Source organism: Daktulosphaira vitifoliae, unplaced genomic scaffold (genome assembly GCF_025091365.1).
Source record: "Daktulosphaira vitifoliae isolate Bord-2020 unplaced genomic scaffold, ASM2509136v1 Scaffold_4, whole genome shotgun sequence".
Classification (NCBI taxonomy): Eukaryota; Metazoa; Arthropoda; class Insecta; order Hemiptera; family Phylloxeridae; genus Daktulosphaira; species Daktulosphaira vitifoliae.
In genome coordinates, this window is record NW_026099575.1 from 18,534,337 (window position 1) to 18,559,486 (window position 25,150).

The window sequence follows — 25,150 nt, forward strand, 5'->3', positions numbered from 1 at the left end:
TCACCACACGGCGGCAATAGTATTCCTGTATAAATTTACTTTTGGTTATCGTACCCGTACACACGTGCGTGTCATCAATATTATATATATATAAACAAATTTTTATTTTGACTGACCAATACCATCCACGTGCCATACGGTTTACTTATGATTCCTACCGCCGTTTATACCTCAGGTATAACGTTAGTCCGCCCACAAAAGACGACTGTACCTAGTGCATGATACGTTTACGTACTTAAGTCGCTTTATATGTATATATATATAATATATATATTCTAATTACTATTAAAATTTATATATTAACACGCTTTATTCTAATTAATAGATACAAAGTATTCATTCCGATTACGAGGGATGATTTCCATATCGTCATTTTTCGTCACTACCTCCACGTTCCTGGAGTAAGTAATTTGCGCACCTGCTGCTTTCCTTGGATGTGGTAGCCGTTTCTTTGACTCCCTCTCCGGAATCGAACTCTGATTTCCCGTTACCCGTAACAACCAAGATATTGATAGTAACTACTATCATAACATGAAACTAAAAAGTGAAAAATAAATATAGTAAAAAAAAATAAAAAAACGCTCTTTTAAAGCACATCGAACTAATAAGTTAAAAATAATTTTTAAAATAATTATGAACAAAAAATACAAGTATTATTGTGATAAATGTGTGGGTGCTTTGTACCCTATTTTTCGTATATTGAGCGCCCAACGCTTTTATCACAATAGTACTAGTATTTTTTGTTTATAATTATTTTACGCTTATTTTAAAAATTATTTTTAATTTTTTAGTTCGATGTGCTTTAAAAGCGTGTTTTTTTAGTTTTTTTTAACTATATTTATTCTAACACCTATTGGATATTGATATAAATGCAATCTCATTTAATTTGGCAACACTAGCGGTCTGGTTACTAGCTAGGTTCTCGGTCATCTTGACCGCCTCTATGTAAGTCAATTCAAGTTAATATTCAGCCGCGCAGTACGTATTTTTTTTTGTACATATTGTCTTTTTCTCTCGTACGCATAGTGCCGTCGCCATTTTATGGTCTTATTTGCTTTTTAGAAAATATTTGACGTGTGTGTAATTCTGTTGTTCTACGTTTCTTACACACTTTTCTCCATTACATTTTGGTTCTCATCGTCGTCATCAGCTACGCCATTAAATTTTGCACGACCATTAATCCAACGTCTTGCCCATCCATCTATTCTTCGATTCTATCGGCTCCAACTAAGCTACGCACAAGTTCAAATTGATGAGTAATTTTTAATGTTTGCTTGTAGTTGTTTTTTTAATCTTACATAATTAATTTTATTGTTTGCACCATTGTGAGCATTTAGTAATAAGTGGCCCCCCGTCAAAATTATTTGTACTATAACAATTATGTTATTCATTATACTAATTTAAATATTTATAATGAAACGTGCGTTACATCTTTAATCATTGATAAGTACTTCATATAGACCACTTTCTTTACGTTTTTTTTCAAATCAAAACAAATCTTTCATTTTATCAGATTATATTGTAGTATGTAATTTATTAAGTTATTATTGAACTTTACTCTGTATGTGTTCTCCTGCTATCCTTGACGAATAGGATTTTAATCCTATTAATACAGATATAATTAATTCCTAATAATAGAGAGTTTTCTCTCTAGTTTTAAATACTAATACTTTTGTGTGTATGTGTATTAGGGTGGTCAATTTTAATGTCTTAATTTTCAATGTTATTTTGTTTACCAGAACGCCCTCTATAATTGTTCTATATGTTATAAAAATAAGTTTTGAGAAGTTTCGTGATGATCAAATAATTATTTCCCGTGCCGCAGAGGGGTTGAATTTTCATAAATGGGGATGAAAATGTTTTCAATGTATAAATTGGTAAATTTTCTTTTTAACACAAAAATTTATAAAACATAATTTATTTAAAAATTAATTTTAATAAAAAAACACGTTCTTGACTTTTTACTCTTATTTGCATATTTCATGAGATAATTAACAAAACATGAATAAGCTGAATTTTCCCAATTCTTCCTTTTTTAACACGCTTATATTAGTTTCACCTTATTTTTAACTTTTTAGTTCAATGTGCTTTAAAAGCGTGTTTTTTTAGTTTTTTTAAACTATATTTATTATATAATTCTGTCTCTACTAACATTAACATAATATAAAACTAAAAATAAATAATTATATATATAAATGGATTAAAATGTAGCAATGAATTAATTTTCAATCAAAGTACTTTTTGTTGCATCAGGAATTTTTTTTCTGTAATCTATTACAACTTGCAAAAGATATTGTTTTTGATCCTCTTTTTTTTTTTTTTTTTTTTTTTTAAGTGAATTATAGTCTCCTATTAATTTTACTACTCTTTCAGCAGTATCATTTAAAACTTTAAAATTGCATACTATTTTCTGACATTCGAGGTAATCTTTATTTAATTTCCATTGTTCAGGATCCTCATTTAATAAACCAGTTTTCATATTAAAACGTTCAAAAAAATTGAAAAAATTTCGAAAATAAGCGATTTTTAAATTTGTAATTTTTTGTAGGTTTCCCTCATTTACGGGGAACAAGGCAAATTTTTTCAATTTTTGAGGGTAATGTCTTTAACTAGATACAATTTGTGATCTTTTGATGTATCATTGAAAGAAATCGGTTCGGTGAGAGCTGAGAAAAAGTGGTAACAGACACAAAAACAAAACATATCATAGTAAAACCAAACCTTCTCAGCTTCGCATCGAAGCTAAATACAAAGACTTTACTTTAAGCAGTAAGCCAGACAGCAACAACCGAGTACTGAGATTGATGAATGACACTAGGCACTGGAGTCGACTGACCAAGATGGTCATGTCTTTCGAGTTTTTATAATCATTTGAACTATTGCCAATTTGGTAATAAATATTATTTGTTAATTCATCAGTCTCAGGAAGCGGATGTGCTGTCTGTATTTTATAATAATAATTCTCACAATAATTGTAACATGACACCATCACACGAGTTATGCATTAAAAACTAATTTTCATCCTCATTTATGAAAATTCAACCCCTCTGTGGCACGGGAAATAATTATTTGATCATCACGAAACTTCTCAAAACTTATTTTTATTACACATAAAACAATTATAATGAGCGTCCTTATTAAATTTATATAAAAAAAATATACCTACGTAGCTAAGGACCAACTTAATGTATATGTTGTGTTGTAGAACATATGACAATATCTAACTTAATTGGTAAATAAACAAACGATAGGTTATACACCACCAATATTTTAGTCAAATTTTACTACCATCCGTTTGATAAGTCTTCACACTATTATTTGTGTTCCAATCATTGGTTCGATAATTTGTGTACTTTTGCCATTTACGTTTATTAATATTCGCCGCATAATTACATTCACTAATTCATCGCGTTTTCAATAATCTTATTTCCATACAAAGTCAAATAACTTTTTTATATGACGACTATCTGCTCTCTTTTCATTATATGCATATCACCAGCATACAGGTAAGAATTTTAAACATGTATTTATTTTAAAACTTATTTTGTATAGTAACAAATAACTTTTATTAACTGTACTTTAAAGTTTTCATAAGAATTTTATAAAAAGCATACTAAAAGAATGAAATCTAATAAGAGCTTTCTTTAGGGTCAGTGTTTTTAATTAATTATAACAGTTTTAAAATGCAAAATTTTATTTTAAAAATATCGATTTTTATGGTGGCATAATTTTAAGATATTTTTCTAAATTTATAAAAATGAGAGAATTTTTTACAATTTTCGGCGAAGAAAGATTCATATAAACTGAATAAAGTCCTTTGACGTATTATTTATTGAAATCGTTTTTAAAAATGTTCCGGAAATACTGGCTTTCTCATATATATCTTCAAATTGAAATAATATCCTTCATTACCTAAATGGTAAGTGATAAAATTTTAAAAAATCAACATTCTAACGGGAGATGTGTAATTTAAATCCTGATGAATATTTTCTTGATTTGAATAGCCTTCGTATGATGTATTAAAAAAAACAAAGTTGGTACCCTTATAAAAGAAACTTTTAAATATTAGATTATAACTTTTTTTTTAATATATAAAAGAAAACTATTAAAGAATACAGATCTCCATTCTACATAATAGTTGTATTATCAATTAATGTTTTAACGACATTTTAATGTAAACATAATCACATTCATAGTTATAAAGATCAATTCATCTGTGCGAATTAAGAAGGAGTAGTAAACAACTATTATGACTTAAAATGCGTCTTTATAAATAAATTGTTTAAAAGTATAATTTAATAAATTGTTTCAAGTTCTTTTGTAGTGAATATTTGTGAATTTTATCTTAAACTTTCAATTAATATGGATTGAATAATATATACACATGGTATTTGTATGTCAAAATAATATTAAAAATATTTTATGAAATTCTAATGGTGTGTATATTTTATAGTATGAAATAAAATATATTATACTATCTATATAGATAATCAAATATATCATATTTGATTAAATCTAATTTTTATTTGTGGTATTAATTTACAAATTTTAAAGGTTTAACAGAATCGTATTTTTTTATTTTAAATTTTAAATTATCTATAATAATGATTTATTTAGTTTATAGTTGGGCTTAAAAAATGTCGTCTAGTATCCTGAATGATGGTTTTATTTCATTGAATATTGACGTTAATACAAAAATATCTAAAAACCACGATAACCAATTATTAGATGACAGTTCTCAACAAATTTTAAAACAAATAAAAGAAAACTATGAAAGTGTATTTTCTTGGGGTATAAAAGAGAAATGTGGCAGTAACCAAAATTTGTTGACAAATATCATTGATAAAATAACAGAAAAACATGAGATGTTATTAAATGGAAAAGAAAATTTTTTTCTTAAAAGGTAATCAAATTTTTAAATTTTTATTTAGTGCAACGAAAATCTTAACGTAATATTCTATAGAGTTATAATATGTCTGCTAAAATTTCATGATATTTATTAACTTATGCAGTAATTTATAATAATCTTACTAATTACGAATAATTATAATTACTAATTTCAATAAAAAGTTTTAGATATTAAGTGATGATTGGTAGTATGAAATTTAGTGTATAATTTTAAAGAAATGGGTAAATAAAAAAAGTAACTAGAAAAAATATTTTTTTTGCTTCATTGATTATTATTATACATTAATTAATATTTTTGATACAAATTTTTTTATTTATTTAAAAATTTAGGTAATCTATACCTACCCTTATATTCTGTTTTAAAACATAATTTTAAGAATTGATAGCAGCATACATAGGGAGCAATGGGGAATTGTTACCACTTGTATGTTAAGTTTTTTTTAGTTCCTCAAATATATTGCATAATTTACTAAATTCTTAATTTTCAAACTGATGAATTAAATTGAAGAATAAATACCAATATATGTACATGAATTATGATTTTTTCATTTTTGGTAATAAAATGATAATAAATAAACAAATTATATTTGTAGATTTCATTATTGTCTCATTATTTGTTATGAACTATTTCTCGAAGGAAGAAAAGAAGAATCATTAATAAAAATTAATGAACTGATACAATATATGGAAAAAGAGGAAATTTATTATCAATTTGAAAATTATATTGATGCCTTTAAGCATGTTGCTTATTCTACTCATAGTTATATATTGACAACTTTGAACATGAGTTCAAATAAGGTATTTATTTATTATGGAAAGTGATTAGTATCAAGAGGAATAAAGCTATAATTAATTATTCAATTAAGTAAAAATTTTGTTAAATAAATTATTTGTCATTTTATTTTATTTATGGTTTTTGTGTTCAGATAATATCATATTAAACTTAACAAAAGTCATGGTGTGCTAGTATTGTGTAATAATATTATATCAAGTATACAAATAAGATAGAGTAATTACAAGTGGATGGTATAGATAAAAAACAATATATTTGCAAATTGTAAGGCTCCTTTTAAATAGAAATGTTATTTCTGAATTTCTGATCATTAATTTTATTAGAATTATGGGTATGGGTATAAATACAGAATTCATATTTTTTGAGTTATTTTGCGTGCACATTAAATTGAACTAAAATGAATTAATAGTATACAATTTTTTAATTAAATGATAAAAAAAAAATTCAATAAATTTATTATTTATACATATGTAATGTATTTCCTATAAGTTTATTAATAATAATTGTATGTATATATAATATTTTTGAATTTTTTTAGGATAAATAAATAATAAATAAGGGTTTTAAAAGTATTTTAAAAACATCGATTTTGGTTTTTTAGGTTTTCAGTTTTGATAAAAATAAAGGTTTTACAGGTGTTTATCGTTTTGGTTGTAATCTTGTTCTAGACAGTAGCCAAAATTGATATGTAATTGAGTTAAATCAATATTATAAAAAATTCAATATTTGATAAAACAGAAGCAATTTTTGTTTAATATTTTTGCCATTGAGTTACAGTTAGTTGAGGTTATAGAGGATATTTTATTTTTAAATGGGTATAGTAATTTTACTGTTACTATTAGTGTAGAACTTGCTTTTTAAAAAGAGGGCTTTTTTTAGCAAATAATAAACCTTATATTTATTCCTATTAATTATGTTATTAATTGGTGTATAATAATTACTATGTAGGAGAACTCCCACATAGAGTTTGGGGATCATTCTATTTGAATCCTAATATATTGAATATAGTTAATGTATAGATAAAATATTTTAATATTTTTTATTCCGCTCTCCCACGTTTAATATGCATTGCAAATAATGATCCTGATTTTTTACATTCTTTTCATTTTTAGCCATCCTATTTAATATTTAAATTTTTGATTATGTTAAAATTTTTCTTTTTCTCTTTGTCAAGCTTAAGTTTATTAATGTTTCATTTTTAGTTATTAGATAATTTTAAGTTGTCCAGTTNATGTAGTCATTTAGCCATCCTATTTAATATTTAAATTTTTGATTATGTTAAAATTTTTCTTTTTCTCTTTGTCAAGCTTAAGGTTATTAATGTTTCATTTTTAGTTATTAGATAATTTTAAGTTGTCCAGTTAACTGTCTAATACATATTGTATTTGAGCTATTGCCTGTATAATTTATAATAAATAAATAAATAATGTAAGTTAATATTTTTTTTAGAATCTAGATGCTATTAAACAAAAATCAGCAATGAATAAACTGGAGCAATCAACTCTATGCGCTATTAAGTCTATAGTTTTTGTAGAATATCCACCAAAAGGTAATGATATTTCATTGGATTTTGCATTAGAAGCTAAAACACTTAATTCTGAAGAACCCGAATGGCTAAATATATGGCTTAAAGCTAAAGGAAGAGTAAGGAGGTTCTATTCACTATTTGAAATGCCTGATAAAGATGAATTTTTGGCAGCAAATATTTTAAGCAGCCAAAAAAATCCAAGATGTTTAATTCAAGCTACTAATGTTTATATGGAAGCTGCAAAATATCAAAAGCGTCAGAGAAACCGTGTAGAAACCAAAAAATTATATACTATTTCATCAGAACTTATATTGTTAGTATCTATTAAAATCATGTACTTCAACTTAACACAAACAAATTATTTTAAAGTAAATTATATTACTATTAATTTTATACAAATTAAATAATCTGTATAATAATTATAATTTGATTTTTTTTATTTCTTTGTGAACTCAAAAGTTGAATTTTTTTACATATTATGTTTTTATCCATGTTCTTGACAAGTTACCTTTTTGGATTCAAGATTTGGAAATTTAAGTTGACATGTATATGTTAATATTTGAGTTAATTAATTTTTTTATTTGATATTTTCTTATCCAGCAAAGCTATTGATTTAGTTGGAGAAAATCTAAATGATATGCATATTTGTCTTTTAATCTGCATAGATCTCCCTAAAGAATACCATGTACAGGATAAAATGAATGAAATTATAAATAAACTCACCAAATTTAATAATGTAGACATTGATTCTGCCTTAGGAAAATATTATTTCAAACATGAAAAAGTGAGAATAATAATTGTTTTATTAAAATTTGTATTATATGTAATAATAACAGAATTTTTATTTTAATTTTAATTTACTTAGGATTATATCAAAGCAAAAATACATTTATCGAGAGGTATGTCTGGTGGAAATTTTGGATGTGCAATGCTTTTGTTAAAAGTGGATTGTATTCTACAACCTATAGATAAATTTCCATTTGTAAAAACTTTAAATATGATGTGTGATATTTTCACCAGTCCTAAATGGCATCTGAGTCTTATATCGCAAATATTGCTATATGAATATTATTATGGCAATGATCCTAGAACATTTATTTATTATTTAAGAATGTATTTAGATGAAGAAATAGATGATTCTTTAAAAAAACGACAGTTAATTGTAAGTTAAATAATATTCCAAAATATTTATCTCTTCTATTCAAAAATTATATTGTAATAATACTAAAAATATATTAGGGTGGATCTTATTTTATAAACTTTCATTGATTGATCTTCATACCCGCCTAATTTTACATTATTATAAGAAAGTTATTAACGTAAAATTTGGATTTGATAACTTAAATATTCAGGTGACGAATCAGGGTTAAAAATTTGATCAAAAGGGTAGTTTTTTTTGGTCATTATTTCTATAAATAATACACTTAATGTAAAAAAGTTTAGAATAAAATTATAGATTTTAATATTTTCTTCAAAAATGATTTTTCCAAAAATATTTTTAAATTATTTTTACTTGCTCAAAAAAATAAGATAAAAAAAAATTATGTTAAAATTCACTTTTTGATTATAAATATATCTTAACTTTCGAAATAATCACTTTACAACAAAATGTTTTGTATAATTAAATTTTCTAAAATATTGCTCTTATGTAAATTTATTACAGTCAGATTTATAGTTTTGGTGTTATCGCAAAATTTATATTTAGTCTCACATATTTTCCTATAAAATCACTTCAATGTTATTTTGGTTTAAATAATTGTTTAATAATTATTAATAATAATAACTACTATTTGGATAAGTATATAATTATATACTTAGATTAGTAGATTATAAGTATATAATTTATCATAATGTCATTAGTGACTGCTAATAACAGACAAAAAAAATTGGCGGGTACGGTTGACAAAAGTATATAACATAATATCCACCTTAATATTTATATACATATATATTTTTAGCATACATACCCAACATTTAATGTAAATACTCTGTTTTTGAAACAAAATCAGTTTTTAAATAATTTAGTTTTAAAAGTTGAAAATTTAAAAACTTTAAAATTGTGGAGTGATGAAGAGAGATTAAATAATATTGAAACTTTTAAAATGTTTGAAAAAATGTTAAAATTTAATATCCTTGACAGCATTGATATAAATGCATGCAGTAAAACTAATGGTAAGTAAATAATTTAATGTTTAAGAACTAACATTTATTTTAAATTAAAAAAACATTTTTTTTTATTTAAAATTTATTAATAATCAATAGAAATATATAAAATTAATAAAAATGAACTATTGAAACTAGATAATTCCATTCTGATAAAATCGGTGAAACCAAATAAGGGAAGAATAGGTTCTGGTCGTTTTATTGGGTCGTTAGACAAATTTGAAAATACAAATCGCCTTGATAATTGTAATAAAACTCGATGTGAAAGAAAAACCAAAAGACAAATTTGGCAATCAGAAATTAATAAGATTGATAAAAATAAAATTAATTCAAGTTCCAATAATAACATAGATTCAATAAATGAGAATAATAAATCAGGTCCAAGTTATTGTAATAATTTATTTGACCATAGCCGCAAATCTGAAAAAAAAAATAATTGGCGTAACAAAGCTCACAATCAAAATGTTAATAATAAATAATCAATTATCTTCATAAAATCAACTTTTTAATAAAATGTTTGCTTCCATGTAAAATTTTAGTTTTTGTAACATTTAATTATTTCATTTAAATATAAATTATTTTAAATTTGTTTAATTATATTATTATTGAATAATTTATTTATGTTTATGTATTTATAACAAATTTTCTTATTAATAATATATTTAATAATATTATCATGTAATTATTTGATATGCGTTTAATAACATTATTTAATATTTTTATCTAACTCTTGAAAATATTCCTAATAGAATCATTTAGAGAACTTCTTCTTTTTCCTTGCCTTAATCACAATTATTTATGATAGTTGAAAGTATTGCCATTAGATGTTTGCTGTTTCGCTTTTGTTGACGAATTGTATCGAATAAAAAATTTTTAAATGAATGTATATAAAATAATATTTAATTTATTATTAAATAAACTGTAATTATATGATAGGTAAAATTACGCGCATATGAGAGCAATACGCCTTAAAATTGATTTTTTGAAAATCACATGTAATTTCACACAGTGTTATTTTTGCGAATAAAAATTTAAAGAAGATGAATTAGTTTAGATTTCAAAATAAATTTATTTCTCTGTATTAATCATAGATTTTGTAACCAATTTTTCTTTAGTTGTCTGGGTACCGACCAGAGATCAGTTTATTGCTATCTTGATCTAATCCGAATTTAGCTCGGTGTAAAAGTCGGGTCGGTCTGTTATATTGATTTCATGTTTACCATGACCATTAAAGTTTGACTTAAATATAGTCTACCTGTTTTATCCGTCGAAAAATATACTTTAAGAATAAAAATCTTAAAATATTTCAAAGTTTAAAGCGTTTTGTTAAAATAAATGTAAATATTATAAATATATTAATAAAACCAAAATATAATCTCAAAATGTTGATTTATCACCCAGTTTTGTCATATTGTAGTTAAAATAAAATAATATGTTTACTTTATAGAATTTATAACATTTCCCATTATCTGTAATTATCTTGCCAGAATTACTTTTTTTCCAAAAAAGCATATAGTACCTGTTCTAAGTCTGTGAGTTTCCACGAAGGCTACTCCTTCAGTAGCTGCTATTTTAGGCTCTGTCATATCAAGTTCGTGAACATTTTCATCGAACTTCTCACATTCCTCATGAATATTATTAAGCTTATTGTCTTCAACATTCACTCTTTCTTTTGTCACATGTTTTAACGTCGTCACGATTTTAGTTTCTGAATCCTCGTACTGCATTATGTCAGTTTTCATTTCATGATTACTAACTGCACTCAAGTAACACTCCATGCCTTCTAATTAATAACACAATAAGCTGCAATAATATTTATCGTCTCAACAATAATTTGTCTAATTATAGTTCATTAAAAAAAAATTATTAATGAATTTTTTAATACTGTTTATATAAATCTTCACTACATTTACATTTTCAATTAAATGAGTGTATTAATTCTCTGTGTGCGTTAAAACGCTAGGTACCGAGAGAATTTTTGTTGTCTATCATGTTTAGCTAAGTTTTATTAAAAAAATATCGGGACTAGATTAAGCTAAGATACTATACCATTAATATTACGCTTCTTTTTGAAAAGACAATACTTGATGACTCTCGCCAACCGATGAAAGAATCTTTTTGACTTCACTGTAATGTGATTGTTTGCAAAAAAATCAATTGGTCAAAATACTTTTTTCACAATTTATTGTGACTGTCAGTAATATCATATAAGCACAAAAAAATAGCTCTTCTCGACCAAAATTTAACAACAAAATAATATTTATTTGGAAATAAACATTAGTATATCCATATTAAATAAACCATGGCAACTTGATTTAATATGTTTATGATTTAAAGACACTTAAAATATTAAATTGATAGATGGTCAAACATAGAACAATAGTGATTTTGAAATATTTAAAAATAATTAAGTATTTAAATAGTACCAACTCCTAATGTATTTTTTCTATTCAGGATTTACTTTAAATTTAATGGATTGTCCTAGGAAATCTTTTTCCCTTTAATATATTTCACTAATTTACCATTCAGGATACGGAAAACCCCCTATTTGGAGATGGGTAATTTAAATTTAAATTTTACTATTTTTAAATCCTATTGAATATCACCTTATTATTAAACCAACACCTTCTTGTATATTTTGTCTCCTAATTCAGCCGTAAATGTTATGTTGACACGCCATAATTTAATAAAAATTAAAAATTTCGTAAAAACACAAATGATATCATTTATTATATCAGTCTTTCGACTGGTCGATATCAACTTTTGAACCAGTGTTTCTTGAGTTGTTGACATACTTATATCTTGGTGAGAGGAAGAGTACGGTAGGGAAATGTTCAGTTATAAAAATAGCAGCATCCCTCTTCACTTCCAGGCTTTTCATTAAATATTTAATAGCTTCTTACATTATCTATTAAATAAGCTAGTTGAATATTTATTTAATTTTAACTCGTATTTAAGATTTGTTTTGATAAAAAATTTGCTCGCAAACACAGCCGTTGGATTTCTTTTCTGAATAATTTTATTCTCCTGATAAATTTAAATAACAGTATATGATCACTCTTATTATTTAGTGATTCATGTTAGTATGAATTATTATAAAATATGTTTTTTCTTTGAAATATTGATAATTTCCTAATTTTAATAATTTGTAACTTTTGGAACTTTCATTAAAAATAAAGAGTGATATGTCTTCAACATGAAATAATTCATGTTTTTTTTTGAAGTATTGATCTACAATTTTAGTTTAATAGAAGCTGAGTACATGAGATGTAATAATGTCATATAGATGAAATAATTCAAATCTCATATTTTATCCAAATTGAGTTGGCATTACTATCTTGTTCTAATTAGTAAGAAATTTATTGATCGTCTGATAAAAACAATCGGAACGGGAAAATATGACAGCCACTAACTAAAATACAATGTTATATACCAGCTGTAATAAACCAGCTTTTTTTTCTCTTGAAAAGTTGACAAAAGTGTGATATGATGTGTAGCATTTCAAGCGACGATGTATATATGCATATATTACTTAACTTTTTTTACATAATTTTGAAACGATTTTCGTGTTCTTTATCTCAGCGTAATAATTTAGATGCTAGAAAAAAAAAATGTTTAATTTTGAAAAAAAATTATCACAAAATGAAAATTGTAAATACATGACATAGTCATAGACCAAGATATATCACCATACGTTATTATCGCGATTTGGAACGTTCTAGACACGTAAACAATACACCACTAAATGGCCGCAGTCGGCTGATAAACGATTAATTAAACAATATTACTGTTTAGTGAATATTTAGCTTGTCGGACAAGGTCGCGTTTTCGACAGCGGCGACCTTAGGTACCGGACAAAAGTTTAAAAATAAACAAACCGCTGCGTTCTGGCTGCGGAGAGCCATCGAACGTTCAATCGTTCGCAATGACATCTTTCGTACACTTTTCTGCGGTAGCGTTGGTCCTGTTGCTAGCGGCCGTTAGTTTAGACACAGCCGCCACTAATTCAGCGCATTTAGAGACGACGTTCAATGATACTCGATCGAATACGATAGACTACGAAAATGTACCACTGAAGAACGATTTTAATGTGGCCGCCAACATAACACCGCCGAACGCCGTCATGGTGTCGCCGGTTAATAGTAACGTCCTATTGACGCCTACCACCGCACTATTACGGGATGCGGTTGCTAATCAAGATCTTCCAGACACCCAGATACCGTCCACCCCAATAGCTAACGGCGAAACGACGACACCATCAACTGTTGTCTCGCGAGTGGTCGCCACATCATCTATTAATAAACCTGATCATTCTTTAAACAGTTTACTTCAAACGACTCCCAAGACCGTAACACCACCGTCCTTAAGCATGCAGATACCATGTCCTCCGGATTTCCAATCTTGTACTACTGCGACTACTACCCCGATGCCGCCCTCAGCCCCTGCTAAGGTTTCATCCAGTTGTCAGTTGTGCTGTATTAATGGCCATTACTGTAACTAGTTCGTTGATAGCTNTCGACTGTATTAATGGCCATTACTGTAACTAGTTCGTTGATAGCTTAATATAAAATAGATTTCAATTTACTTTTGCACAAGCTCAATATTTATGTTTCGTTATTATGATAACATAATATGATCTTCAAAACAAACTCGTGCTAGTGAGTTTTTAGTTTATAAATAAGTTATGTTTTATAGAGTGAATATAATTTATTTTCGAACAAATCTCATGATGATCTTTCTTACTTTTTATCTTACTGGCGTTATAAAAATAAACATGTTTTTATCTTCGTATTCGCCTCTAGTGTAAGGTATTTATCAAATATTCTTTGAAAGTACAATTCGCATAATATTGTATGCGTTTTGAATTATTTTAATAAATGATTAACAAATTAATAAAAGAATATTTTTAAATAAATTTAATAGCTTTTCATAAAATATGTACTTTATTTTTTACTTAATATATTAATAATAGTAATATTTTAGTATAATTTTTAATTTAAGGAGCCTTTAATTTTCTTGGTAAATTTATTTTTAAAAAGTGTTTATAGTAGCTCTTAATCACAACAATTTCTATACTACTTATAACTACTCGGTTAATTTCTATGACCTCTATTGTATAATTATGATAATTTAAAAAAAGTAAAAATCGTATTGTTTCTGTTATTATTTATAAAATAAAATACGTTTTACCATCAAATTATAATTCGTTTTTATCTTTTATAGTAATTAATTTATTTTGCGAAAAGAAGGATAGTTTACTAACTTTTAATTCAAAAGAGATGTCTAATAATATTCCAGTGAAGATGGATATAATAATTAAACTAGTTTAGTAATGTGTTAGATAATTTAATCGTAAAAACAAAACATTTTTTGTTTGTTTATAACATAAAATAATTATTGTTTTCAATAATGCGCCAGTCTTCGTTTAAATGGTGTATAAAACATCTTATGGTGTAAAAATCATAAATTATCAAAATGTATAAGCAAAAGTAAATAATAAGATGGTAATTTTGCAAACTCTTCAAAATTCTGATCAAACTTTGGTGTTGTGAATTATACTACAATAATCAAATATGATTTTCGTTTTGATTTTAACAACAGTCATATCTGATGTTCAAAGTTATTGAATTGAAAATGAAATAATTATTTTCTACTGAATAAAATGGTATAGGTAGTTAAATTCTAATGAAGACATTGAAAGGCCGGGGTCCAATATTGAAATCAATGATGTGGTCTCCCGAAGGCTTTTATTTCGAACAGTCAACTATTTAATAGAAAACAAGTAATAACAAAAAATATATTTATATTTTAGAGTAAAGGTGATTAACCAACCTCTTAATAGCTAGCACCGATTTAAAAATTTAAATATGTTCAATTAATTTTTAATTTTGAGTTACGAAATATGCATGTCATTAATTTGGTTCTTCTTGAAATATGTGAAAGTAAAAGAGTCACAAAATGATGATCAACGAAGTATACAAGACACTTACATTTTTATTAATAATTAGTGGTTGTCAAAGATAGGTAAAATATCAGTAGATTTAATTTCTAAATTTAGAAAATATTGTACAACTAAAAAACTTATTAAACTATTATAGAATAGTATTTGTTTTTTAATGCATTATATTATACATTATAGATCAGGGAATAAGAATTGTACTTTGCAATCATATAACATGATAAGTTAATATTATACATGCTAGTTCAGATAAAAATGAAATTGAAAATGAATAAAATTTTCAAGATTATCCTTATCCACCAAAATTGTTTTTTTTATTCAAAGCTGATGATATTAAGTTGAAGGTCTGTTTGTTTTATAAAAAATGTGTCTGTTGTATTCATATAGATAAAATGTTTTCTTTCTTGTCATTGATTTTTTTCTAATCAAATAACAAAAATTTTAAGAATGAGAAAAATGTACTTAAATTCTATTTTCGTTTGAATAATTTTGAGAAAGGTTTTAAAAACAATTCAGAGTCACGCAATTTATAGTATTCAAAATGTATGAAAACAAAAAAATGATTATGTAACACTTACAACGTATTGATTCACTTCAAAAATAAATATAAATTTTTACTCAAACATAATAAAAAAGTTTAGTTACTTTAAACGCACGTTACTGATCTATGAATATCCAAGCCAATATTATTTAATTTGTTTAATTATAATTTATGTTTCTTGAGTACAAGTAAATAAAAATAATATATAAATAATATCCAAACATTTTGCAATTAAAGTTAAATGAACTGTTTTTTGACAACAAATCGGTAATAACAAGTTAACCATTCTTTTATTCTATTTTTCTATATAAATAAATATATTGAACATTATTTAAATTATATATAAAATAATATACTTTATATTTTAATATGAATTTAGCTTCTATTTTTTTTAGTTAGGAAAATGTTTATAAAACTAATTTTTTCATTACTTGACTTGTTTTCAAAAGTTATAAATCGTAAAATTATAATCGTATAATAACAATTCTCAACTTAACCATTATTTTTATCTAGCCTATATATTTATGAATTAATAATTAAGATAGTATTTTATACTTGGTTCATTAACAAAAATATGATTTAAATGAATGAAATTAATAAGTTTATTGATTTTAATTTAATACATAACATAATCGTTTTTTTAGTATCGAATGATTTGAAATGATTAAATAATTTCTATTTTATATTGTCAGCAAATATTTTTATTACTCAATTCAATCTTGTATTACGTTAATTAACACGTATATAGACGTCACAAAATTAAATTATAGTGCCTGTATTTAAGTGTTTTTCAATTAAATAATATAATAAATATATACTTTTACATTTAAATCATCGTTTACTATGAAAAAAAATATTATTTTATAAACTCAATGTAAAAAAAAATAAATAATTTTAAATTCCTAATTCATAAGCTCAATCGAAATTTAAATAGTAAGAAATTAAGTAAAAAGTAAAAAGTATTATAAGATCAAAAAACAAAATTTAAAAAAAAATAATTTTGTAATAATATTACGATTACATATGGTCATAAGATTAAAATGTTTTAGTTATATTAAATATACTATAATAATAAACTTATCTGAAATTGAAAATAAGTTATATGCATTGTTGCATAAAAATAGTTTTGAGAAAAAATAAAATAAAATTCATCCTCTAAAAAATTATGTCAAATTATGCGTAATACGTTTAATTGTTATTATAATTGGAGTATTGTTTCATTCGAGAGATATAAGTTTTTTAATAAATATGGATAGTATAATTAAAAATGTAATTATTCAGTTATATTAAATTAGTATTTGTTATTAATCACAAATATTATAACCGAATCAAACTATTACTTAACAAACATTTATTTATATCGCCTACTCTATTATCAACTTCAGGTAATATCTTTATTCATTAAAATCAAAAAGTATTGTAACTTAAAAAAAAAATAATGTCATTTTTAATGTACAAAAAATGTATTTTACAGTGAAATTTATTGTTATAAAAGTACATACAAACATTTTAGTTTTGACTGAATATTTTTAACACACTAAATATAATAATATTTATTAATAAAAACCATACAACTGGTTTGGTTTATAATCTATACAATATACATAGTATATATATATATATATATAATAATTAATTTAACTTAAAATTTAATTATGTATGAATATTACACAAGAGTTTTCTAATGAGGAAGGAAATACTGCTTCTGTAAAATAAAAAATAAAGTAAAGCAGGAACGTTATAAATAAAAAATATTGCTCTTTTAAAATGTTAATGACATATTTTCATCTTCATGCGTACTAAAACAAAATAAATAGAAAAATATTGTTAGCATTTTCTGTTATTAGATTAGATTGAGTAACTTACTCAACGTCAAGAAACAATTTTCTTCTGCATATTTTCATTTCTAACGGCCCTTGGCGAATTTTTTTGAAACAATTTATAGCCTGAGCATGAGTCATACCACTGACTGATTCTTCATTTACTCGTAATATCTCATCACCTGCAGCAAACATTTATTTGATATTAAACTTATAGTTATATTACTAATGCAGATAGTGAATTGACATTTGAACAATACGTTGATATTGAAACACATTACAATTGTAAAAGAATAAGTTTAATTTAAATTTATTTTAGTTTTCCGTCACGGGGAGTCGCTTCTTTTCATTTAAAGTTTCTAACATTCTGAATCGACTGAATCAAATATCAATCTTATAATAAATTGTTATGCTTTAGTTTTTGACCTTCTGATCTTTGAGCCAACCACTGTTGAAAGACTGTTTTTATAACTATAAAAATCGATTATATTACTACTTTCACTCAATATCTTTATTGTTATTTTATCTAAACCACAATTATATGTCTTATCGTAAATTTTAACAGTAGCACCCTACAAAAAAAAAGACATACCTTCCATTAGCGAATCATTCTCAGCGGCTTGGCCGGTAGTAAAAATGGTCTTAACAAAAATGCCCATTTCTCCTTTTGGAGAATCTGATCCACCCACGATGCTAAAACCTAATGACTTATGACCAGACCCTTTGTAAAAAGTGACAGATGCATAAGTGGTACTCATTGTTGGTAATGATGGTAAAGGTTTGGAAGAATTTATTTTGCTTGCCAACACCCGATTGATTACTGATACGGCGTTTTGCTTAGGATCGTAAGGCTCAAATTCTCGTATTTGTTGTTGTTCAAAAGGCTGTGGATGTGAATCGATAGATCTAGAAACAACTATTTCTACGTAATATTTTCCAGCTTGTGGTATGCTGTGATTTAGAACTTTTTCAGCTTCGTATTTGTCATTAATGCCTCGTAATAACCTTCCATTAACATTCATGATTTCGTCATCTACCTTTATTCGACCATCCCTAAAAAATAACAACATCAAATCAATTAAATACATTTTATTGTGTAATTCTATTTTGTTATACCTATCGACCAATTTTCCAGGTTCTAGTTTAACTACAAAGAATCTTGTCTCCTTATAATTAGCAACGTGTTTCACTGTCATTTTTAAATGTATCCCAAGGTCGTCATCATACCTAGTTTTCACTAGACGAACAACTTGAATACGAGACTGTAAGTTGTTGAGATCAACAGGCAAAGAAGACATGTCGTTACTGATAGTCCCTACAGATGGTGATAATTTGTTCTTTATAAACATTCGTCGATGAAAATTAGGCGTCTCCTTGGATAGGCCGTCTGATCGAATACGGTCATTGATTTCGCGATTCTTTTTATAAAACAGACACATAGAAGGTACGTTGTAGTCCTTATCACTATGACGTCTCGGCACTGGTGTTGTTTCAGAGTGCTCTTCAAAATCGTTCAAACTGTCGGTGGCTACTGATTTGGTATCACCAAAACCACTATCTTCGTCTGCCGCTTTTTGACGGTGATAAAGAGACTCCATTGTTCGTGGTCCATCACTATCATACCCAGACTCATTGGATGAACTCATATTGCTAAATACTCTCCTATATTCTCTATCATTATCCATTTCTTTGAATAGTTCTTCAGTAACCACAATTTCATGGCTTTCTAGGGCTGGTCCACTTCGCTGTTTAACGCTAGCACGTGCTAAGTGACTTATAACACTGCCACCATTTTCTTCCGGTAATACAGACAACCGGGACCTTAAAAATGCGTAAGGAAAATTTGGTTTTTTTGAAGTACCTAGTTTGGATATATTGTCACAACTCCTGGTTTTTAAAGGAACATATCCCGGTTCGGTGGGAGATTTAACAAGTTCACGATCATCTTGTTCACTATCGATAGTTCTCGAATCCCCACGATGATCTAAGCAATCAGCTGGGTCGTCTCCTTTCATGTAAGAAACAGTTAAGTGAGAAGTTGATACACTTCTATAGAGTTGACAATCTATGGCAGACTTTTTTGATTGTGTTAGTTTGTCACGAAAGCTATTACTGTATAACCGTGAATAGCTCAACATACCCGTGGAACCAATTCGGTTAAAAAACCCTTTAAGGGTGGATGATTTTTCGTTACATCCGGAAGTTTGACCAAGTGACCAAGATGAATGATTTTTGGCAGTCGTAGTAGTCATACTATCTCTAGATGATAGGCTGTCCAATGAATCACGCGATTCACTTCGCCGCAACACTTCCAACCTCTTTCCCATTTTTCTGCCCCAAGTAATGAGTTCTATAAATACATATATATAAAAATAATTAATTAATAAAGAACTTCAATGACGTATTTTTTTTCATTCAATAACATTTTCTTAGTATTAGAATAAACAATCATATAGTTTATAATGAATAATTGAAAAAATTAAAATTCTTCTAGTGGATCACAATGCTATCATGAATCCGTTAATCGACCCCAGAATCCTTCTATACGTGGTCTATGATTTAAAATAATTCATTCAAAGTAATTTATATTATAATTGTTTCCTATCATAGAAGTTGTGTTTTTGCTAAACTATGCTGAACATTTATTGTACTTATTAAATAATTTTCAGATACGTGTAAACATCATCACTAACATAACAATTTTCTAAATGGAGGGATTATATTAATTTGGGGTTAGAACTAAATATTAAATTCCTTTTTTTTTTTGCTTATACTTACACAGGATATATCCCCTCGTTTCATCCAATTATATCACTGACTACCGTATTTCAGTAATTTAATAGCTTTTTGATGTTTTAAATATAAATTTATCATAATAAAACTAACCTTCGTTAAAAACTAAAAATTTTGCTGTAGGAAACTTTTCTAATATAATGATTATTTTATAAAAATAAAGTACAAATGAAGTAGTTTATAAATACCTTAAATGCATGAGAAATAAAATAATACAATCGATGCAATATTTATGAATTACTTTGCTATTAATGCAATTTTTATTTCAAAATACTTCACTAAAAATCTAAAATATTATAAGGATAATTTAATGGAATTCTACTGTTTTTCTCAAAGCAAAAACTTTAAAGAGGAAATACTATTGGTTTCGCTACAACTTGGAAAGTACTTAATTTATTCGTTTAACTACAAACGATAAATTTCGTTAAATGGTACATAATATTATAAGGTTTTATCCAAAAATTTATCTTAAATTTGAATATAAAAGTGAATAGTTTGCAATTTTTAGTCATAGGTAGTTAACATAGAAAACAATTTCGTTGTAAAGAAACTAAGGTCTGCAGTGATTAAGTATACATGAGAAATAATTCTGTCTCTAGATGACCAATGTATTTCTTTGGGGGGTGATTAATGATAGTGAACATGTGTAACGAGTAATTTCGTAACATCCTAACAAATATTCAGCTAATGCGATTGGTTCTTCACAGCGGTAAATATTGGCTTTATAATGACCTAAGGATTTTATGTTATGGAGATTGAGAATAATACAGATGTATACTACAAAGAAGTGATTGAAGACTTCCGGGTTATCGGACTCGTGATGTTGCCAGTGTAAAAATAAAGGTGGACTTTTCTACATGTACTGGATTACGAACTAATAGCAGTCCTCGATTTCAGGGCTACATCTATAGTATTTGTATAATACAAAATACTACATTATGATACGGGAAGCCTACTGAATATATTTTGTCAATAGCTGTAATTATAATATTCATAATAACAATGTAATAGTAATGTAGGTGGACAGTACATTAATGCGGTCATTCGTCTAGGAATGTATACTTTCCTATTAAGACTCCGAGACGTTATAAAACCGTCAGCGCGTAGATAATAATGTGAAGAAGAAAAATAATATATCAGGTTCTAGTCCTGTGCAATACGGGATTTAGTTATCCGATCAGAATTAAAATTACTTGAGCGCAACGTCGTCTATGTAATTAGTCTTTTGACTCGATTGGAATGGAAATAAAAACATTTCTCGCTAGCTATAAAATACACGCTACGGGAGGTACATGTTTTATTTAATAAATAATCTGAAATAGTGTTACCGTGTAATAAATTCAAAAGAACGGCGCATGGGTACTCTAGAATTAAAAATATATTATGTTTTAAATCCCGCATGAGCTGATCATTTTTTTTAATCATTTCAAAACCGAGTAGAATGTCATCCAATCCATACAGCGAATCTAAAAATGTTTTTTGTTTAACATGTTATGCTCAAAAGATATTATGCAAGGATGCGAGTAAAAATGTTATAAACCAGATCAGAATATCACTTCTGGTATGTTTGGGCGGTGCGCCACTTTGTTTTGTATAAAATATACACATACAGCCTGTGGGATTACATATTATTACATCTATGATTTCTAGGTTGTGAAATTGCACTTTTTAAGATTACACGTCCAGTTATAATGTGGCATAGAGAGATTGTTATTAATTAGTTGCTAGTGTTATCTATCAACAATCTACCTACAGTAATCACAGTCCATTTGACAGGAGTCTAGATTACTCCTTAATGGTGTTTTAGATAATATGTGTATAATTTTGAAAAATCTTCTTATACTCATATAGTTTACTTACAAGTAGTCATTTGGAAGCTATGCTATAATAAATCAAAGTTAATAACTGCGTATTTGAAGAGTATTTGAAATAGTTCATGAAGCTATAAATACATAGAATAATCATTACTTAGTAACCATTAAGTAATGTGATAAGTGAAAATATGATAAGAAACAATCAATTCCCACAACAACACGTTAGCTCTTAACATAAACGGGAGGTGTTTTGACAATAGGTATAAAATAATAATTGCTACGGTACTAATAATTTCACGAATATTAAAATAAACGTACTTGTTAACACTTAAATAATGCAAAATGATTTTAAAACGATTAAAGTAACGGTTGTATGATTCAGTTAGATTTTCACATGTGTGTGACCAACACGTTTAAAAAACGTTAACAATTAACATGTAGTAATTTCTTAGTCAGCTTATATGCAGACATCTCTGAAATATTTTTGTTCATTAATGTGTACGCATGTAAACGAAAGTGCAACGTGCGAAATGTGTTTGTATAATAAAGAAATTACTATCTGCAATATAGCTAAAAAATAATAGTAACATCGTATATTATGAAATATAATGTAGTATACTCACTCCATGAATAACAATTAGTACTCAGTTATTATTCCTGTTGTCATATAAAACGTGAGAGAATTATTTCATACTTACACCAGCAAAGACAATTTACATGGAATCATATGTATACGGTAGTACGGTAATAACTTTATGGAATTGCAGGTTTTCTATTTTTTATATTTATATAAAAATTTTTTATTTCATTTCATTTTATTATGCTATATAAGTTGTATCTTTGAGTGTCTGGTGAACTACTAGGATTCCATAAGTCGTAAAAAATACATTTAACGATTGCGTTTAAATGTCCGCAAAGAGATCACATGTGATACGTTTTTATATGAATACCATTTTATACATGGCAGCAATTTATTTACAATAATTCTACATATAGATAATGACACTATGCAGCATGAAATTTTAACAGGAAACCCATTATCCTTTTTGTTTATAATATTTTCAATGTCCAATGGCCAAAAAATACAATTTACATTTGTATTATAATATGCCTGCGTAGGACTATAGAATAGAAAAAAATAAATACACTTTACCGACTTTCAGTTAAAACTAAAAATGATATTTATATGCTAAAATTGTACAGATCTCAAGTCAAAATTGTAAGTTGGTGTATATTTTTGTGTAGTCGTATTATTATAACATCCGTCACGTAAGAGAAATTTAAAAAAATATATTTTAGATGGTTAGTAATGCAGAGGATAACCTGGGTGAAAAGTCAATACGAATTCATACATATATTGTTAAGAAGAAGTAAACAAAACGGTTTCGTCACTATGTAGTAACACTTTTATCAATTGTCAGCCAACATTATGGCGAAGTCTGCCTAAGTCAGATTAAAATACTTCAAATCTTTATTACATGTTAATACTTAGGATTAAAGAGTATGTCGAAAATCGTGAGCGATCGAAGTTATATTTATCATTAGTTACGCCATCGAGTGGAGGATTCAATCTTGTTACTCAGTAAAATACTAACATCACTCACTGTATGATATCACAAATATTTGAATATGGTGGGAAAGCACGAGATTATAAATTATAGCAGTAAAGGTGAATTATATTAGAAGTACAAGAAGAATACTAAGTTGAAGTTACACGGTGAAAACCGATCGGGAGTGTGTAATTTTGATAAGAAAATACGTGATAGCAGAACGAAGGCAACAAATAATTTCGCTAAAACCAATTTATCTGATTTTATATTCTAATTAATTGTTTATTACTCAACGACGGCAGTGAGAACACCCATTATTATGTAAAAAATCGGCCCATTAATCATCACTCTTAAAAGTCACGTATATAATGATATTTCACAATATTAGATTTAATTATAAATTCCATGGAAATATAGTTTTTTTTCAAATTATCATCTTATCCTTATAAAACTTGTTATAATGTCTCAACGAAAACTAACCACACTAACATTTCTCAAATTAACCCTGACCAAACAAGTAACCAATTAAAACAAAATTACACTTACTTCTTTTAACTTCGGCCGATTTAGGAGTTTCTTCCAACACTATGGCCGGCACGGCCGTGACCGTCTGGTAGAAACGACCGTCCATGTCCGACGTCGTCACCAGAGGTAGGCCGTTGCACTTCTCTTTATCCGGACTCACTTGATGTCCAAGCATTCGCATTGTCCTGTAACACAAATAAAACATATATTCAAATCATTTTGATCTTCAAGGGCTTTGTACAGTCTTAAGCTATTGGCGTATTTATTTTTAAATTAAAGCAAAATGGTAAATATCACTATTGTAAAACCGTCTTTCATTTGTTTTATAGACAATTGAAGGTCGTTTGATAGGTTTATATAAGTTAATGATACAGATCATAATATACTAAAAAATCTGATAGACTAGTGTAATCTGCAAGCTCATATCTAGTTCCAATATTATCAGAGATTTCTCAATCTCCTTGACCGTAATTCCTAACGCATCACCACGCAACAATCTCATGATTATTAAAATCTACATTTAATATGTTTCTTGCACCTTCAACTTGTTATCCATGATAATTTTTTGTCTAACAGTCATATGTAAATTTATACTAATGATAAATTTAAGAATAGTTTGAGCATATCACTTGCCAAATTTACGTAAAAAACAGTACGTTTATATTTTGTATACGTACACTAAATTTTTCAAGTTTAATTGTTTAGTGTGCAGAAAGTCGATAAAACAAGTTGATTAATAAGGTTACATTATTGTGC

General features: G+C 26.6%; 2 protein-coding genes across 9 annotated transcripts in view; one reads left to right on the plus strand and one right to left on the minus strand.

The window, feature by feature from the left end:
• Positions 1 to 666: 666 nt before the first annotated feature.
• On the plus strand, positions 667 to 9,931 carry LOC126904874 (uncharacterized). 5 transcript variants are annotated; one of them, XM_050684208.1, is made up of 10 exons: positions 667 to 978; positions 1,063 to 1,256; positions 3,206 to 3,506; positions 4,618 to 4,903; positions 5,502 to 5,706; positions 7,151 to 7,542; positions 7,830 to 8,013; positions 8,095 to 8,391; positions 9,188 to 9,401; positions 9,531 to 9,931. In XM_050684208.1, exons 4-10 carry the CDS (start codon positions 4,638 to 4,640, stop codon positions 9,869 to 9,871), a joined length of 1,899 nt encoding a protein of 632 aa, XP_050540165.1. In that variant the 5' UTR covers positions 667 to 978; positions 1,063 to 1,256; positions 3,206 to 3,506; positions 4,618 to 4,637; the 3' UTR covers positions 9,872 to 9,931. The 5 variants fall into 5 exon arrangements, with proteins under 5 accessions (XP_050540165.1, XP_050540163.1, XP_050540164.1 ...); XM_050684206.1 differs by having other exon boundaries at positions 667 to 1,256; XM_050684207.1 differs by lacking the exon at positions 3,206 to 3,506 and having other exon boundaries at positions 667 to 1,256.
• Positions 9,932 to 17,527: 7,596 nt separating this feature from the next.
• LOC126904871 (uncharacterized) overlaps positions 17,528 to 25,150 on the minus strand; it is a 30,318-nt gene continuing 22,695 nt past the window's right edge. For 3 of the 4 annotated variants that reach the window (XM_050684194.1, XM_050684195.1, XM_050684196.1), the window contains 5 exons: positions 24,416 to 24,579; positions 18,829 to 20,062; positions 18,305 to 18,765; positions 17,759 to 17,894; positions 17,528 to 17,691 (listed from right to left, as the gene is read on the minus strand). In XM_050684194.1, coding sequence (XP_050540151.1) covers positions 17,655 to 17,691; positions 17,759 to 17,894; positions 18,305 to 18,765; positions 18,829 to 20,062; positions 24,416 to 24,575 — 2,028 coding nt within the window. In that variant the 5' untranslated portion in view covers positions 24,576 to 24,579 and the 3' untranslated portion in view covers positions 17,528 to 17,654. The remainder of the gene's footprint in view (positions 17,692 to 17,758; positions 17,895 to 18,304; positions 18,766 to 18,828; positions 20,063 to 24,415; positions 24,580 to 25,150) is intronic. The other variant, XM_050684193.1, reaches the window with a different exon arrangement.

Excerpts from the sequence above, each read along its gene's own strand:
- LOC126904874 (XM_050684206.1), top strand. The coding sequence starts at position 4,638 with ATGTCGTCTAGTATCCTGAATGATGGTTTTATTTCATTGAATATTGAC. Across the intron at positions 5,707-7,150 it reads TGAACATGAGTTCAAATAAG|AATCTAGATGCTATTAAACA; the intron begins GTATTTATTTAT and ends TATTTTTTTTAG. Across the intron at positions 9,402-9,530 it reads TGCATGCAGTAAAACTAATG|ATAATTCCATTCTGATAAAA; the intron begins GTAAGTAAATAA and ends TATTGAAACTAG.